Source organism: Pan paniscus, chromosome 10 (assembly GCF_029289425.2).
Source record: "Pan paniscus chromosome 10, NHGRI_mPanPan1-v2.0_pri, whole genome shotgun sequence".
Classification (NCBI taxonomy): domain Eukaryota; kingdom Metazoa; phylum Chordata; class Mammalia; order Primates; family Hominidae; genus Pan; species Pan paniscus.
This window is the reverse complement of record NC_073259.2, coordinates 10397694-10415688: the sequence shown is the minus strand read 5'-3', so window position 1 is coordinate 10415688 and position 17995 is coordinate 10397694. Positions and strand designations below refer to the sequence as shown.

At 49.8% G+C, this 17995-nt stretch overlaps 1 protein-coding gene and 1 long non-coding RNA gene across 2 annotated transcripts in view; one reads left to right on the top strand and one right to left on the bottom strand.

Moving 5' to 3' along the window:
• Window positions 1-17995, top strand: part of LOC117975354 (uncharacterized) — a 43553-nt gene that overhangs the window by 16885 nt on the left and 8673 nt on the right. Inside the window, exon 2 of the long non-coding RNA XR_004665576.3 lies at window positions 11733-11881. This is a non-coding gene — a long non-coding RNA (uncharacterized LOC117975354). The remainder of the gene's footprint in view (window positions 1-11732; window positions 11882-17995) is intronic.
• Window positions 16235-17995, bottom strand: part of GALNT8 (polypeptide N-acetylgalactosaminyltransferase 8) — a 137622-nt gene continuing 135861 nt past the window's right edge. Inside the window, exon 13 of the mRNA XM_063592961.1 lies at window positions 16235-17423. Within this exon, the coding sequence (XP_063449031.1) occupies window positions 17380-17423 (44 nt within the window). The 3' untranslated portion in view covers window positions 16235-17379. The remainder of the gene's footprint in view (window positions 17424-17995) is intronic.

Below are 17995 nucleotides of genomic sequence, written 5' to 3'. Positions count from 1 at the left end.
ATATAGTCATGAATAGTTTATGTCACTTCTAGAGCTAGTGCCTAAAAATCTTCTGAAAAATCCTACTCTCTTCCTCCCTCCCTCCCCTACCTCCCAGCCACAAGCAGTGGAGAACCATGGCGCTGGGGAATGGTAGGGCCTGGATCCCTGAATGACTACTAGAACATAGCCTCCCCCATGCCCTCCTTCTTTTACCAACTCACATGCAGTTGTGATGTGAGTGAGAGGTACAATTTATCAAGTGAAGCCATTGAGATTTTGGGATCATTTGGTGCAACTCTATCCTGACCAATACAAAATGAAAGCAATTTTTCAAATTAGCCTGAACCAAAGCAATTAAAGGGGGCATCCTAATGCCAAACAGAAACAATTTGAGGATTGCTCACAATTCTGGACTCTCCAGATCACTGTGCTCCTTAAAGGGCAGGAATGGCATAGGGCAAGAGAACGAGTGACCTACTTTCACACACACGTCCCCACAAAGGATGCAACGATTCAAACCCTCCCCAGTTTCCTCAGCTCTTTCAAGTGGAATGAGTTGATGTCTCCCAAACTGCATGGTCTAGACTGGGAAAGAGTTACCCTCATCAGTTACTCCTCCCAACCAGGCAGAGGCGCTGCTCCCAGCCGTCTCTCTCCACCAATCCCAAAAGCAATCCAGGAACTTATACACTGTTGATGGGAATGTAGATTAGTTCAAACCCTATGGAAAACAGTATGGAGATTTCTCAAAGAACCAAAAATAGAACCCCATTTGACACAGCAATCCCAAAGGAAAAGAAATCAAAAAGACACATTTTATCAGAAAGACATCTGCACTTGTATGTTTATCTCAGCACTATTCCCAATAGCAAAGTCATGGAATCCACCTAAATGTCCATCGACGGTGGATTAGATAAAGAAAACATGGTACATATACACTGTGGAATACTATGCAGCCGTAAAAAGAATACAATCAAGTCCTTTGCAACAACATAGATGTAGCTAGAGGCCATTATCCTAAGGGAAATAACTCAGAAACAGAAAATCAAATACTGCATGTTCTCACTTATAAGTGGAAGCTAAACAATTGGGTACATATGGAAATTAAGATGGAAATAAGAGACACTGGGGACTATCAAAATGGGAAGGTTGGGATGGGGGTGAAGTTTGAAAAATTACCTACTAGGTACAATGTTCACTATTTGGGTGAAGGGTATACGTACTAGAAGCCAAAACCTCATTGTTACGTGATATATCCATGTAACACACATGCACATGTACCCGCCAACCTAAAATAAATTTTTTTTAACAAAAGCCCTTCACTGAATGGTCTGCTTAACACATTGCAGTGTTTTCCAACTCTTTAACGAGAAAGGGCTCCCACTTGTCTGATCTAAATTTCTCTTCTGAAAGAAGTCCATTCACTCATAAAAGTCCTCGGAGAGAATGTGCTCAACCTCTCACCTCCAGACATTCGCAGTTACCATCCACCCTGCCTAGACCCCATGGCAGTATCCCCACGCTGCCCCTGTTCTGAGCCCCTGCCCTCCCTCCCCTACCAGCCACTCTGCACCTGGACAGGCAGTAGCGCAAGCATGGAGGGAGCCAGGGAAGTAGCTCTGAGCTTTTAGTTACAGCCACTTCCTTGGACGTTGCTTCACGAGTCCAGATGGTGAGCCGGGTAAACAAGAAGTCCCTGTTCTCCATCAGCATGTCAGCGAGCGCCTCACTCTCAGGCATCTGCCGAGCTGGGGGCATGATCTCCGTTTACAGTTTGGCCCTCCTCAGCGTACCAGAAATGTGCCCTTGTGTAAACACTCAGATCCCTTCCTCCAGGGAGGACACATGGACAGGACAGTGAACACCTTGCTCCTAGTGGCCTGGAGAGAATGAAAATATCGCTGTCCTTCTTCCAGCCCTGTCTGCCCCTAGTCACTCCAGCCCACCAATAGCCAAAGAGCCCTCATATGCGGGGAGACACCTAACTGGCTCAGCTGCCAATTTGGCTGAATCTGTATTCCGCTGCTTATTTCATTCCCCTTGGTTCTGCCACTTACTAGCTGTGCGACCATAGGCAAGTCACTTAAACTTTCTGAGCATCAGTTTTCTCGAGTAAATAATAATACCACCTAGCTCACGAAAGTCTCCCTTTGCTGATAAGACTTGAAAAAACAAGTCTCATACAGTGCCTGTGGATGCCAGGGTCTCTCTACAAGCGTTCATTCCTTTCCTTTTACCTGTTCCACCTTTGTGCAATCCCCTACCTGATGCTGTCTCTTGTCCCAATAAAAAGTGTGTAGGCTGGGCACAGTGGCTCACACCTGTAATCCCAGCACTTTGGGAGGCCGATACTGGTGGATCTCTTGAGCTCAGGAGTTCGAGACCAGACTGGCCAACATGGTGAAACCCTGTCTCTACCGAAAATACAAAAATTAGCCAGTTGTGGTGGTACACAACTGACCTCAAGTGAGCCACCCACTTTGGCCTTCCAAAGTGCTGGGATTGCAGGCTACTTAGGAGGCTGAGGTGGGAGGATCACTGGAGCCTAAGAAACAAAGGCTGCACTGAACCAAGATGGTACCCCACTGCACTCCAGCCTGGGTGACAGAGTGAGACCCTGTCTCAAAAAAATAAATAAATTCATTTATTTTTTTAAGGGTGTAAGTGCCCAGTGACTGGAACAAGTCTGCTTAGAGCAACGTTCTCTGTTCACTGGTGCTCAGTACTCCCCAGCCACCTGCTGGTCCTGAGCTTCTCACCTGTTGGTTCTTGAAACTCCAGTTACTGCTGACTTTGTAACTTTTTTCTCGCATGCGAAGACTCATCATCAACGGTCTGCTCCTGCCTCTGACCTCTGATCTCTGACACTCTCCCTCCACCAACTGGCCTTGCTCTCTCATCAGTACCTGACTGGTGGTCCTTCTCTTCTGTTGCTAATCATCTCCATGTCGGGGCTCCCAATTTATGTCTGTTGAATGATTGAATAAATGGCTGAGTGGATGAGCCAATGAATAGAAGCACCATGCAAAATGAAAAATGATTTGTAATCTTCTAGCAGACACTCTGGACTTGAATCTTCACACTTCATCCATCACTGTATGGGATTTATACTCACTATTAAAAATATTCCAAGACATTGTTTTTCTAGTTCGGGTAGGAGGTTGTGGCTGACACATATTTCTTAGGAACCAGAGGAAAAATGTTGCTATCCCTTCTCTTCTGAAGGCGGACCAGGCAAAGATCAAATTTTGCCTTCCTAAACAGAGCCTGCATAAACACACGGCCTGGGAACCAAGATGCCGGCTCCTACCCCTCATTCAATTCCTGCGTCTCCAAGTCAGCTGTGGCCTGGGCAAGTTACCTTGCCTTTCTCATCAGCTGTCTGCAAGCTCCCTCCAGGTCTGCGTGAATACACGCCCGGCGATGCCACTAGACTGCACGCAGAGGTGCTGGAGCCAGCTCATGCTGATTTGCTGGAACTCATTGTTAAATGTTCAGGAGTTCTGCAACCCAGTGGACATCATATTGTAGCTTGAAATTAGCCTCAGTGGGAGTAATTTACCACAGGAATTTGCAAATGCTTCTAGTCAGGGCTTTTTTCCACCAGAGGGTCAGTCGCTAAGCATTCACCAACACACCACTGCTTGCACAGGTGTATTTCCTCATCTCCAAGTGCTCTAGGAAGCCAGAATGGCATGGAACCCATAAGCGAGCCTCAACTTCCTTCTCCATGGGAGGATGCTCCATTGCTTTCCACCTCACAGGCTGCACAGCCTCAGAAGTGCGTGGAAGAGAGGGCCTTCCTGCTGCTATGACATGAAGGAATACAGATAGAATCATAAAATCACACCCTCCAGATCTTAAGTCACTAAATACAAGCTTGATCTGATCTCATCATTTCCCTGCTCCAAAACCTCTAATAGTTCCCTCATGCCTCCAGAATACAGTTAAACCCTAACCTCCTTCATTTCCTCAGCCAACCCACCTGTCTAGTTTCTTTTCCTTCCACTCTTTTGTGCACCATCTCCTCTTGTGGCTGTTTTCCATATATGCTATCCAGGCAACTCTAATTATTGCCTGCACACTATTTGTGTCCCCTTCATTGGGTAAGAGCACATTAACTTTTTCTTCGGGGAGAGTTGAGGGCATTACCTGGATTACAGATCTGGAATGCATGAGAGGTAACCAGGAACTAAAAACGTGCTAGAAGGTATTGCTTCATCCCTGGGGCTCTGGAAGCAGACTTCCTGCATGTGAGGCTCAGCTTCAGCACTTACCTGTTATGTGACCTCAGGCAAGCTACTTAACTTCTCTGAACCTCAGTTCTCTTATGTGCAAAATGCAAATACTAGAAGAACCTACCTCCTGGGGTTAATGTAAGGATTAAATGAGTTATTGCATGTCAAGGACTCAGCCCAATGCCCAGTAAAGAGTTAGCATATAAAAAACATTTGCTGATACTAGTTTCATCATCTTATCTTTATTATTATCAACCTCAGATCATCATCATCATTATTATTCACATAAATATCTTGGGCTGTAAGTAAGTATCTGCCCATGCATCTTTCTGAATTCTTCAGCCCTTAGTGGAAATTTCTTCAGACCAGAAAATCTCAGGAAATAATTCAGTGCCATCCACTCTCATCCTCCAACACTGGTAAAGACAGGTTTTGAAGGCTTCTAGCGCCCAGTTAACAGCTCTGACTTTGCAAGTCCCCCACACTATGACCAGATAAATAAACTAGTAGCCAAGTAAGACACTTGCATTTGAGACATAAAGAGACAAAAGGAATTTTCTACTGATGAGACTTAACCCAGGGCTTTTCCACCCTGCACAGGTTACTATTAGCTCAGCCCTAGTTCTTTTCTGAAACCACCTCCTCCTGGAAGATGCAAACCTTCAGACCTGGAAGCTCAGGTCTAAGCCATCCCATTCCAGGGCCAATCCACTCCAGAGATTGTCAAGGCGGCAGAATTGCCCTGGAGAGCTGGTGGATCATCATAGGGACTTAAAAGGGAGAGGATGACCCAGTGTAAGCAAATGTGATGTGAAAATTGGAAAATGCTATCCACATTCTAATGCAGTTCTATTGCAACCTTTAACACCCTTCATGGGTCCACATGATGTTTGAACTCCCTAGCTTGCCAGCTCCCTTCCCAATCTGACCCATCTCAAAACATCAGCTTGAGATGTGAAACTGGGTTCAACATAAATTCAGACTCATCTGCACACATCTGAAGGCCCAATGGGGAGAATCTAACACAGCAGGTGATTCATATGAAGCATTGATACCCCCTGAGAATGAACTAATTCTGGAGACTGAACACACTCTCCGTCTAGGAGCAATGGTGCCGCATGAGTGGAAAACAGAGGGATATGGCATGTCACTCAGATTGCCAGCCCCGTGGACCTGAGCCTGACTCCTGCTTGGTGCTGCGTAGGGAAAGGGAATGAACTGAGAGGCTGTAAAGAGTTCAGGTCTGCTTTCCCATTCAGAGTGACTTGTGAAATATATATATTTATATTCTGGTCAGCTTCTAGCTCTTCCTTGCATACATATATACATTGACTCCACTGGGTGGAGGTTATGGCCAGCCCTGGATGGCCTCTAGAAGCAGTGTCTGTCCCTGCTGATATGGTTTCTTCCCTGTGTGTAGTTTGGGTCCTGCCGAGAGTAGACATCTTACAAGGCACGTTTTTCAGCACCTCCCAGAACCCTCCAGCTGGCAAAGAGCCTGGTCACTCTGGATTTTGGGTTTGTTAGCCCCAAGTTCGAGGACAATCCTATCCTGCTTGTCAAGAGGTCCTTGGCCTCCTTGGCCTGGGAGGGAATGTAATGCTTTCCCTCATTTCTGGGCTTTTTGTTTGATTGTTTTCTGTTCTTGTTTTGTTTTGTTTTGTTTTTGAGACAGGGTCTTGTTCTGTTGTCCAGGCTGGAGTGCAGTGGCATGATCATAGCTGACGGCAGCCTCAAACTCCTGGGCTCAAGCGATCCTCCTGCCTCAGCCTCCCAAATAGCTGGGACTGCATGTGCACACCACCATACCTGGCTAATTCCACATTTCTAAGCAGAGAGGTTTGTGGCCACTTGAGCTTATTGAAGGAATTCTAGCCTGGGAGCAGGGAACTTGGGTTTCACTTGCTGTCACCAATTGGCTGTGTGACTCTGGAAAAGTTTCTTCACCTCTCTGGGCTTTAGTTCCCTCTTCCACAAAAATGTGGGGCTTAAATCTGATTATCTCTTTGGCCCCTTCCTGCTTTGATATGCTGAGGTTCTGAACTGCTGATTATTCCAGGGCCTGAACTGATCTGCTGCGGAAGGGGTGAGAGGTCACTTTTTTCCCTAAATTCTCTGCTGGGCTGGAGTGAGAGAAGGTCAGAGAGAAAGTTTCCCCAGGGATGCTTATGCCATGGCACATTTTGCTCTTTTTCTTAATTCATTCAGCAAATATATATTTGGTGCTTCATGTTTGTTGGCACTGAGGGATTTAGCCATAAACAAAATAGACAAAACCCCGTCTTTGTGGAGATCCTGTCGGGAGACAGATAATAAACCACAGGTGGGGAGATCTAGGGTGAGATCTATGGCAGGTGGGAGAAATCGCAACTTGGGTGAGGAGGGTGTGGGGGGTGGGTGCTAGCGAGGGGAGTGACCATTTTAAAAAGAGTGGTCAGGAAGGGCCTCACTGATACAGTCACCATTGATAAAGTTAGGGGGTTCTGGAGAGTTCAGAATGAGGGCAGACCTGGCATCCCGGGATTGTTGCGAAGATTGATGTGAACAGGGAAAGAGGGTCCTGCAGCTTTGCCTGAGGCTCTCAGGAAGATGATGGTGGGAGGCTTTGATGTGGGGAGCATAAGCATCTTTCTAGGAGCACACTGCGCTCTCGCCCCTTCCTCGCCTGCTGACGGAGCCAGGGATGCCAGGCTGTCCGGGCCCATCCACTGTGCAGAAGGTGCCCGGGCTATGTCTCAGCTCCCACCCAAGGCACGCAGCCTTACCCAGGGGTCCTGGCACCCCAAAGGGGGCCACACAACAGCATTCCCAGCCTGCCCTTTTCTGAAGGGCAGTGCAGGTGTCAGCTAACGAGCTGGAATTAGACTTCTTCACTCACTGCCTCCTTCCTTCTCACTTCTTGGTACAACTGAAGATTGGCAGGAGGATTCAGAGAGCACCAGGAATCCCCAGTTATTTTCAGAGCAGTTCCAGGCCCTGGCCCTGCGGCCCTAAGTCCTGCAAGGAGACAGCAAGGAGAAGCATGAGAGGCTCACGCAATGGGGTGGCTGCAGGGCTCCTGCGAGGACAGTCCCCTGTCTATTCACTGAGAGGAAAGCTCTTTAGCTCTGTTTGGAAGCATTTTCACCAACTCTGTCTGGAATCTTCCACCCAGGCCCTTCTCCCTGACTACTCCATCCTAGTCTTGTGAATCCAGACCCCAAATCCACAGACCTTGGAGTTATACACTAAGGGCTGGACTCAGACGTGGAAGAAAGAGCGGGTCTAGGGGAGTCTCCGAGGACACCGCAGCCTGTTACTGTCTCTGCCCAAGTCACTCTGAATGGCTCTCCTCTGATTCCTCCTTTTCCTCCTTCTTCTTTCCCTCCTGGGGAGCCCAGGACAAGATCACCGCCTGGCTGTATCCTCCCTGTCGCAGCGGGAGCCTATCCACCCTGGTCTCCATCTTGTGACACACGAGGTCCCCTCTTCACCCAGGACTTCAGCTTTGCCCTCTTGGGGCTGGCTTCAGGCCCAAGGCATGATCCAAAACTTTCCACAGCTCAGTTTGCAGAGACAAGGCAGTGCCATGGAAAGAGGAGATGCAGAAGCCATCTGAACACAGACGTTTAGGAAAAAGGAAGGAAAGTACAGTCAATTAAACCCACTGCCATGTTGGAGGGCAATGTCATTGTGGCCGCTGGGATGGGAAGATAGTCAGGCAGCTCTGGCCCCGAAGCCTGGGGTGACTGGAGGGAGGAGCATGGTGAGTCCCTCGTATGCTCTCCAGCATGAGAAAGCAGCCCACTCTGCCCTGCCTGGGCACCACGCTTCTCCCAACCTTCCCCAGGTCTCTCCTGATACCCTCTCTTCCTCAGGAAGGTGCCAGCACCCCCACTGCTCTGGCCTGTCCCACCTAACTCTCTCTGAAGTCCCTGCGAGAAACACTGAATGATGTGGCCTCCGTAAGTCCTTTAAAAATAGACTGTGGATCCCCTGCAAAAAAAAAAAAAAAAAGTCCCTGTCTAAAAATAGCTCTCAGCATCTAGGGGAGAAAAAAAGAAACTGCAGCAAAATTCAACTGGAGCAGTGACTTTCCTGTCTCTGATGTTCCGGGTCAGCTCCAGCACTGGAGAAGGCTGCGAGGGAGATAGGGGAGGAGGGGGTCCTTCAAGGACAGAGGAAGGATCAGAATCTCAATCTGCAGCAAACACCTCTCTCCATTCCCTGACTTGTGGTCATTGGGCCCTGCCTGGTCCAAGCAGCCAGGCAGTGCTCAAGACAGCAGCACGGAGCAGCAGATCCCTGGGTTGGCAATAGGAGCCTTGAAGAGTGGCCGCAGGGATCCAGGGATGGAGAGGCCTCCCAGGCATGGGTGCACCGCCCTGCAGAGGCCCTAAGGATGTGTACTCAGTGGAAGCTGGAGTCAGGACCAGATCTGATGCTGAAAGTACCTGTGAGCCAAATAGCTCGGAATGACTAAGGGGTGAGGGAGATGCTCTCTCTTGAAGAGCCACTGCTTCTGCACTCAACAAAGGTGAAAAGGAACCCTTTTGGGAACTGTCACTCAGAAAAGTCAGAACTCCTATCCAGGACTTGAGTGCAGGAGAAGGGGAGCCCCATGGACTTCTTTGCGTAAGATCCTTTCTGTGGCTGGCAGTGAGAGAATAGCATAGAGACATGATTTTACCTGCTAAAAATGTTTTAAGGAATATGAAAAGGATGCATACATACACACACACACACACACACACACACACACACGCTTTTCAATTATGAGAGACAGGGTCTGCTTATTTTGCTCATGCCAAAAAACTATCACAGTAAGCTGGAGAAAAGTCAGGCTGCAGCTTAAGAAGGAAGACTCCTGGTCCCTCTGTTTAGCTGTGATGGGGGCTCCCTCTGAACAGTGAGTTGCATGTGTTGGTCACAGGGACAAGTGAATGTTAGTAAGCTAATGAGATCATTTTTTGGAACTATACACCAAGTCCTCAAACTAAATGTTTATAGCTAATGTTTTGTTATGATAATTTGCCATTGAGGTGTACACCCTCATGCCCACAAACACACACGTTATGGAAATTTGTTCCTCGAATTAATACCTATGCAGCCCACCATGGATTCTGCACGTCCCAACATTACCTGGGCTCATATCTTATCTCCGAAACCATTAGAAGGCCACTGTCATGCCAAGAAAGGGAACAGAGTGGTTTTTAGGGACTGAAATGCAAGTCCCTACGGGATCACTTGTTAGAGATTAAGCTGTTTCCAAAGCTGTGGTCCTGGGAAAGGGGGCTTAATGAGGGAGAAAGAGGCAGGGATGCCACGGACCGGTTAGGCGGCATGTTCCTGCTCAGCAGGCACTGTGGCTGTTATGCTGCCCTCTGTGGCAGTCAGAATATGCATGTCCCCAGAAGACAGCAGCTGACAGGGCATGCGGCAGCGCTCACAAGAGGTCATGACCCATACTTGTTTGCAAGTTCAAGGCAGGTAAAATAACCTCTCAGTCATTTTTGTCTTCTTAGCCCCAAAACCTGCTTTCCTGTCTTTTTCTCCCTTAGGAATTACTCTGCCTTCCCCACCCCAAGGGACCTCATCCTGACCTATGCCACAACATTCAGGGTTGACAGCCACCTGCAAGCTGGCCAGTCCAAACCCCAGGCGTGCCTCCCCTTCTCTCCACGACGCTCCTGGGCAGGGAACATCTGGGTCCCGCCAGCCCAGCCCTCCCTTGCTGGCATTTTGCCCAGCTCCTTTCCCTCTCTCCTGAGCTTACTCTATCTGCAAAGCCAGGAGAGCGACCTGTGTTTCTTCTCATACTACAGGTCACCCGTGGCATAAAGGGCTTAATGTGGATGTACTTTAAGGAAAGGGAGGAAAACCAAACAACTTAGAAAATCAACCATCCCCCCTCCCTGCCAAGCCTTGGTTCTCGACGGTGTCTGTGCACATCAAGATTGCAGCGATGTGCGGGGGCCTCGGGCACGCAGTGTTGCAGTATTTTCTGAAAGGCTTTGCTCACTCTCTTCAGTACTTTTCCTCTTCTCACACCCTGGAGCCTGCAGAGGAATAGCCCTGGTTCCCCCTAGTGGCAGAAGCTCATAGCGCCGACCTGGGACACTTCCCACGATCGTGGTAATTAGCCAGTAGTTTAGTTACAACCACACTCTCATTAACTAACAGCGGGAGAAGAGACTGTCCCTGTTTCCTTGGAGACCTAGCAGCGCGTGCTTCTATTGCATTGACTGTTCCTGTAAGCTCAAAAGCCCCCAGGTTGTTATCGCATAGTGTTTACTGCATTGGTTGGAGACCGAGACCTGGTAACACTGTGTTCCCCGCCGGTGCTTCTCAAAGTGTGGTCCTTGACCTATGCATCAGCATCACCTGGGAGCTGGATAGAAATGCAAATTCTCAGGCCTCTTACGCCTACTGAGTCCATAACTCGGGGGTTCAGAGCCCAGGAATCTGCATTTTGACAAGTTCTCCAGCTGATTCTGATCCACAATGAAGAATGAGGACTGACCTAGACAAAGCATGCCCTGGTATTTTGTTCCTATTAATAACCAGAAACAGCTGGGCACAGTGGCTCACACCTGTTATCCCAGCACTTTGGGAGGCCGAGGCAGGCGGATCACCTGAGGTCAAGAGTTTCAGACCAGCCTGACCAACATGGAGAAACCCCATCTCTACTAAAAATATAAAATTAGCCGGGCGTGGTGGCACATGCCTGTAATCCCAGCTACTCAGGAGGCTGGAGATTCGCTTGAACCCGGGAGGCGGAGGTTGCAGTGAGCCAAGATCACGCCATTGCACTCCAGCCTGGGCGACAAGAGGGAAACTGAAAAAAAAAAAACAGAGACTTTTCCCATTAAAGAGCTAAACAAAAGGAAGTGGAAAGATACTTCTTCCTTGTTCCAAGCAATATGTATCCAATATGATTCCAATCAATAACATTTATGTATTGACTGGAATGAGAAATGCCTTCTCCCAGGTTTGTCTCTAAGGAGATTCCCCTACTCCCCCCATTGTCATCCACTTTGTCATCTAAACCCACCTTGGAATGGAGTCACTGAAGCATCTCCAAGAGATGAAGCAGTACTTGGAAATTAAAAGCAGTGAGGACTCTGTCACCAGCAGGCGAGGGGACCTCACAGAGCCCCCTGAGCTGGCACCGGCTGGCACAAGGTAAGCAGGACCAAAAAAGAAACCAGACACCAGGCAAGTGACTGTGGACACAGGAAATGTAAGCCTTAGCCCTGTGCTTGCACTTTTCCAGCCTAGTGCTGTGAAATGCATCAATTACTGTCAACATTGTTGAGCTCAGAAGGGCTCAGCATCATTTTGATGAGTTGACTGGTTCTAAGAGGCCAATCTCATTTTATTTTAACCAGTATTTTTTTTTAAAAAAAATGCTTGCTTATGTGGGAGATGGGGGCCACTTTTAATATGCTTCAGACTGCGGGAAGTAGCAAGTTGGTGACTAATGACCCACAACACAGGAGGAAAAACTGAACATACCACTGTCTATTGCAGGAGGAAACCTGGAGATCACCCAAATCAACTTCCCGCTTGCCAGAGGGGGAAACCAAGGCCCTGAGTGGAAGACTGACACCAGAGGAAAAAGGGTTGCATACAAGGTCACCTTCCATGTCTCCCCTCCTCACTCCGGGTCCAGTGATCAGGTAGGCGTTCAAAATAATTCAGCCTGGTTCTTAGCCTGGTGAGATTCCAGAAAATCTGTAGGCAAGTGGTATTTCATTTGACTTGGAAAATCATTTTTCCAAAGGACACCTGATCCCTTTGCTGTGTTATATCCTGGTCCCTACAGATAATATCCCTCCACAGAGCACACTCAGCCAAAGTTCCCAGGGCGTCCAGCCTCTGCGTGGAGTTTCCAGGAACACTTCCTGCTGCTTCCTCTACGACCTCTTCCTGGAAGTTGCAGGCACCCATAAGCAAGGACTCTCTAAGATGTCCACTTGCTTTCACAGGCCAGGAGATCGGGAGCCTTTGAGGCCTCAGCTCCCCTACATCTACTTGGAATCCCCGAGCAGCCACCTTTACTTCTGCACCCAACACCTCCGGCGGAGTGGGGCAGAAGGGCAGGTGATTGCCCCTTAACTGGTCATCCAGCCACATCTGGACGGCTGGCCGCACCTCTGTCAAAGGGGAAGAGAATCCGGCAGCCCCTTAGGAAGGCAGTGCTGACTCCCAGCCCTGAGTAGATTCACACCGCAGGCTGGGTTGGTCCTTCCCTGTGAGCCCTTCCAACAGGCATGGCTTACCCCAGGGCGGCACTGAGCGTCTAGGGAGAAATATTAAATACAAGTGGTGATGTCTCCCTCTAGTGGAGAGTAGTCAGAATGCGAATGTGGCTCTGAATCTTCAAGGAAGGCAGGAAGGGCTCTGCTGGAAGCTACAGGGCTGATGTGTGCGGCTCAAAGATTCTCATGCCTCATGACCTGAGGGCCATGTGTGTGGCCCTCAGGTCACACACACAGCTTCTAGAGGAAGCTGTGTGTGTGTCTGTCTGTTTGTTTCATCATGTCCAGCACGTGGAGGCCTTGGCCATAAAGACAATCACTCTTCATCCCATAAAGACAATCACTCTTCATCTCTGACTGTAGCCTCACTGTCAGCCACAGGTGGGCTTGAAGCCAGAGCTCCTGGAGTGCTGCTCCCCTACCTTGGAAGCCTCTTTCAGCCCCGCCTCGCTGTGAACCAACCGCCCTCCCTTCCCTGAAGCGTGCTTTCCTCCGTTTGCTAGGGGGTGTGGTGTGCAGGTCCACCCGCTGACCTCCCATCTCTAAAATGTTCTGACACACAAGGACTCCACAGAGATGACTGAATGAGTTCACGGTTCATTGTTCATCTAAGAGGCAGCCAGGAGAACTGTTCATGGCCTTCTACACTTGGAGGGAGCGCGGCAGCCACACGCACTTTCACGAACATCACCGCACTTTGCTGTCGCGATGACCATCAGATTCACCTTATCCTCACCTCTCCCACTTCGCCCCAGCCACCAGGTTGGCTTTGTGTTCTGAGATTGAGCTAAGAGAGATAGGTCCTTCTCTGCAGCCCACAAAGCCAAAGCACGCCCAGGGTTCAATCAGGGCTGTTGGCTTGGCCTAGGAGCCCCATGAAACTGAAGCTGAGGAATTCCAGGCTTCCTTAGCAGAAAGAGAAAGTCTGTGTGACCCATCCCATAATAGTGATGATAATAATGATGATGGTTAACACTCAGGCATGCTTCCCGCCAGGCAGGCACAGGAAGCACTGTGCTTACAGCAACTCACTTAATCATCCCAGCAACCCTATGTCACAGGTCATCCCAAAAACCTGCCACTCTTGCCTGGACCCAGAATCACTGTAATAAGAGCCAGAGTCACCTGGTTATTATAACTTCCTGCCACAGAGCATGGATGCTTAACAGGTGTGGAATTTACATGCATCTCCCTAGCCAAGAGGAGAGGGCTTCCATTTTCCAGCATGGACTTAGAAATCGGTTCACCCTTGGTTATTCTCGTGACAGTTACTAATCTCAGAATTACTAAGTGGGAAGAGACACTGGAGATGATCTGGTCCATTTCCCCATTTCCCAGGTGAGCTAACTAGGGAATGAAGATGTGGAGTGCTGATGTGAATCCCACAGTGAGGTGGTGGCAGGGCTGCGGCTGCCCCCCAGCTCTCTATGCTTCAGCCCAAAGCTTTTCCACTCTCCCATGCTGTGGCCGCCATGTACTCGAGTGAATGAACAGCCCTGAGGTCTCCCCTTCGACAGCCCAGGAAGCTCCATGGTCATCAGCCAGCCCAACTGAGCTCTGGAAGCAGAATCTTTCAAATATCAGCCTATAGCACCCAAGAGTGTCCTGGCAAATTGTTTCTCTGTTACCTCACCCTGAAAATAAAGACAAGAGTCATCCCTGGAGAGACACATTCCAAAGACAAGCAGACGCAGAGGGCAGGGCCAGCTGGAGGGCAGCCTGGGCCATCAGCCCTCCTGCTCGCATCATGGTGGGGGGCCATCCCCCATTACCTGTCCACTCTGGAAGAGAGCACCCTGGCCCCTCCTCAGGAGCTATGATGGAGGTGTTCTCAGCCTCCTACTGGTTTTTCTTCTTTTCTCCAGAATGGTTTCAGGTCCTTCTGCTGAGGCACTCCACATACCCAGCTTTCCCTTCCCCACCACCTCTACCCCAGAGTATTTGGTGTCCTGCTTCCCATTTTGGAGTAGCTTCCAGCAGATGTCACTTGCCAGCTGGAGTCAGTGCCAGTCATATCCCCAACTTTCCTAGGAGTGGCTAGGTGGAAGGAGCACCTTCCAGATAGTCTGTCTCTACGGCTCTGTCGCCATAGACTTGGTGGCATTTCCCTGGCCCGAGGGTACTTTAGGGTTCTCTAGCTACTTTCTTGTGGGTGCTCTGTCACATGGCCAGCCAAGAAGCAGACCTGGCCTGCTCTAGTGTGAGTGTGGAAAGTGGGAATGTGAAGAAGGTAGTGAATAAAATTGGGGGGTGGGTGTGTGAAGGGCAGGAAGGGTGAGAAACTAAGAATGAATCACAGACACTCGGATGCCTCCCACCCCAACACGGGGTCAGGAAGACAGGCAGGGAGTGCAATGACAGTGTCTCCTCCCACTGGCTTCCTCGAGAGAAAGGTGGAGGCTGGGACATGGAGTCAGGCCCCGCTAGACCTGCTCTGAAACATGGAGGAGGGTCGGCCGGCATCAGAGCCTGCTTCGCTGGCTAGGGTGGCCCCGCAGGCCAGCCTCTGGGAGCTTCTCGGAGGGGTGGTAACCAGCCCCAAGCAGCAGCCAGGGAGAGGGGTCCAGCCTCCAGGGCCCAGTTGCTGGCTCAACTGCCTTTCCCTTCTTCCACCCACCACTCAAGTTCACCACCTTGGAGTCCTCCTGGCCTCCGCTTTCTCTCACGCCCACTCCGCATCCAGTTCCTCCCGTTGGCACACTCTGCAAAATGATCCGGATCTGTCCGCGTCTCCACCTCCACTGCGACAGCCTAATCCAAACCATCGTCAGCTCCCTGCTGGATTATTCAAACAGCCTCCTAACTGGCAATTCTGTTACAATTTACGTCCGGTCATATCCCATCTCTGCTCAAAACCCTGGAGGAATGGCCTCTCCTCCAACTCAGAGTATAAGCAAAGACCTGCAAGGCCCCGGCTGATGGGCCCCACTCTCCACCACTCAACTGTCCCTGGCCCCACCTCCTGCTCTCCTGCTGGCTCACTGCCCCCCGCATGCCACAATGCCCTCCTTGCTGTTCCTGGAACATGCCAGCCACACACCCACCTCAGGGCCTTTGCACTTGCTCCTTCTCCGAGAACGTTTCTAATTTCTAACCCTCCCCTGCACCGCACATCTACCTGGCTCCCTTTGGCCTCATTCTGCTGTTTATGCAAACATTACCTTGTAAGTCATACTTTCCTTGTCTCCCTTGCTTTAAGCTGCTGTCCACCCCGTGACACACACACACACGCGCACACGCATGCAATCACACACACGCGCGCGCGATCACTCACACACACACATACTCCTGCTGTATTCTCTAGCCCCCTTGCTTGATTTTCCTCTGTTGCCTATACTCACCTAGCATACAACATATTTTAATTATTTATTGTATTGTGTGCCTTTCTCCCCAACCAGAACCCAGCCTTCATAGGGGCATGGGCTCTTGTTGCTTTATTTATTTCATTCACCTAGAAAAGTGCTCAGTACATAGTGGGCACTCAATGAACGCTTGCTGAGTGATGAACAAATCAATGTTAGACATGGTTTGGGAAACAGACCCTCACAGGAGATGTCAGAATTGTTGGGTTTATGTAGTCGGAAATTGGGTAGAGTTCATCTAGTAGAGTTACTGGGTTTATTTAGAGAAGCCTGGCAGAGAAAAGGGGTGTGTATATGTTTGTGTGTGTGCGTGTTTTTCAGGGATGTTTGACAGCCACCTTCACTTGTAGTAAATAATGTGTGGGCTCCTGATTATTTGTATGTGTTTTAACCGTACGTATTAACCAGATCCAGCACTTCCTTCATTTATTTCCTCACTCATTAATTCACCACACATTGTATGAGTGACAATTCTGTATCAGGTGCTCTGCTAGACACATGGCGAAGGCTACGGTCCCTGCTGTCCAGACTTCTGCAGCAACGTCATGAAGCCCCAGCACTCAGGACAATCTGGGAGGGTGTGGGCATTAAAGCAACCTGGAGCCCCAGCAACACCTCATTAGGAAACAAAATTCCACGCAAGAAAATCATCCTAGTCCTTCATTTTGTCAGGAAGAGGAAAAGATACGTGAATGAGTGACTAGCAGTGGGAATGTCCCCCACCAGAGATCCTAGAAGAGTGCAAGGGCTTGTTTGATTGTTAAGAAGTAGCATTACCCCCTTCCACTGAGGACAGGCCAAGAGAGAACAGCTGTCAGTTGCAAGAACAATGCGGGTGACTGGAAAGAACGTCCTTACTGTACCTGGGAGACCCCGCACACAGCATCATCTGGCCTCTGGGAAGTCCATGTAAAAAAATAACTCTGCCCTTGATATTTGCCCATTCGCGTGTCTATCAGAGGCAGTTAACTCTTAGATCATGGGTTACGCATCTTACTTTCTTGCAGAATGTCCCCTATCTGTGGGCCGGCTCATGGCAGAGGGTGATCAAGCCCTCTTCCTGGTGATCTATGTGTGGCCATCACATCCTCCTGTGTAGTGAGGATGCCCAGCAAGCTGCAGGTGCTCTGAATTTCGGATCCCTGCCTATTCTTGTGGAGACCGCTTGGCTTGTCTGCCTAACTTGGCCGTCGACGTTTTCTCGTGGCATAATGCACAGCCTCTGAGACTTTGCCTTGTGTTTATTTGCCATTCTTCCACAGCCACCCTTGTCCTGGGGGGGTCTGCAACATAACCATGCACCTTCCGGAATCCCTTGACCACCCCATAGCTGGTCTCTTTGCTCACACCACCAGCTTTCACCCTGTTCCTACAGCTTCACCCCAACATTCTGGGCCCCATCTTTAGGGACAGCGGGTCTGGTCTCAGCTTTTTCTGGCTTGGTTGCTGCTTGTGGGAGGCCTCCAGAGCGGTGTCAGGCCAGATGCCTGCCAGCAGTGCCAGGCAGGGGTCTCGTCTTCTGAAGAAGTTGAGGGTCCAGCTGCTGTCAGAATTCTATGCATAGATGTCCTTGCTTGCACCACCTGCCCGCATTTTTCCTGCCAGGGAGGAACCAGAACAAAAGGATGTGTAGTTAGTGATATGAGGTTGTGTCGCATGAGGGATGGAACTGAGAAACCTGGACACACCAGTGTCCTTCCTCACCCCGCTGGCATTTGCCTAGTGAGCTCCTACCGGGTCCCCATCCTTAGGTGCTCTGGTCTGTTCAAACTGTACCTCCCACTGCCACCCACTGAACTCCAGCAACTAATCAGTGACTATGAGCTTGTACAACCTGAAGCCATTTCTGCCCATGTTGTCCTTAATACTGCTGTCATTAATACTCCACCTTTAATGGCCCCTGAGTCCCTCTAGAGTCAAGTCCAAGCCGTGTGCCTGACTTCCAGGCCCCAGAAGGCACAGTCTCATCTGATCTATCCAGCTGCTCTCACTGCTCCCTGACACCTCCCACCATCCACATGGTCGAGGGGTCCCCTCTCGGACCCTCAGCCTGCACCAGCGTCAGGCGTGTTCCTCTCTCCCTGAAAGAGTTCCTGCCACCACCTGGCTCCTCCTTACCCCGCCCCTACCATGCCGGAATGTTCTCGAGTCTCCTTCCCACAATGCTGAG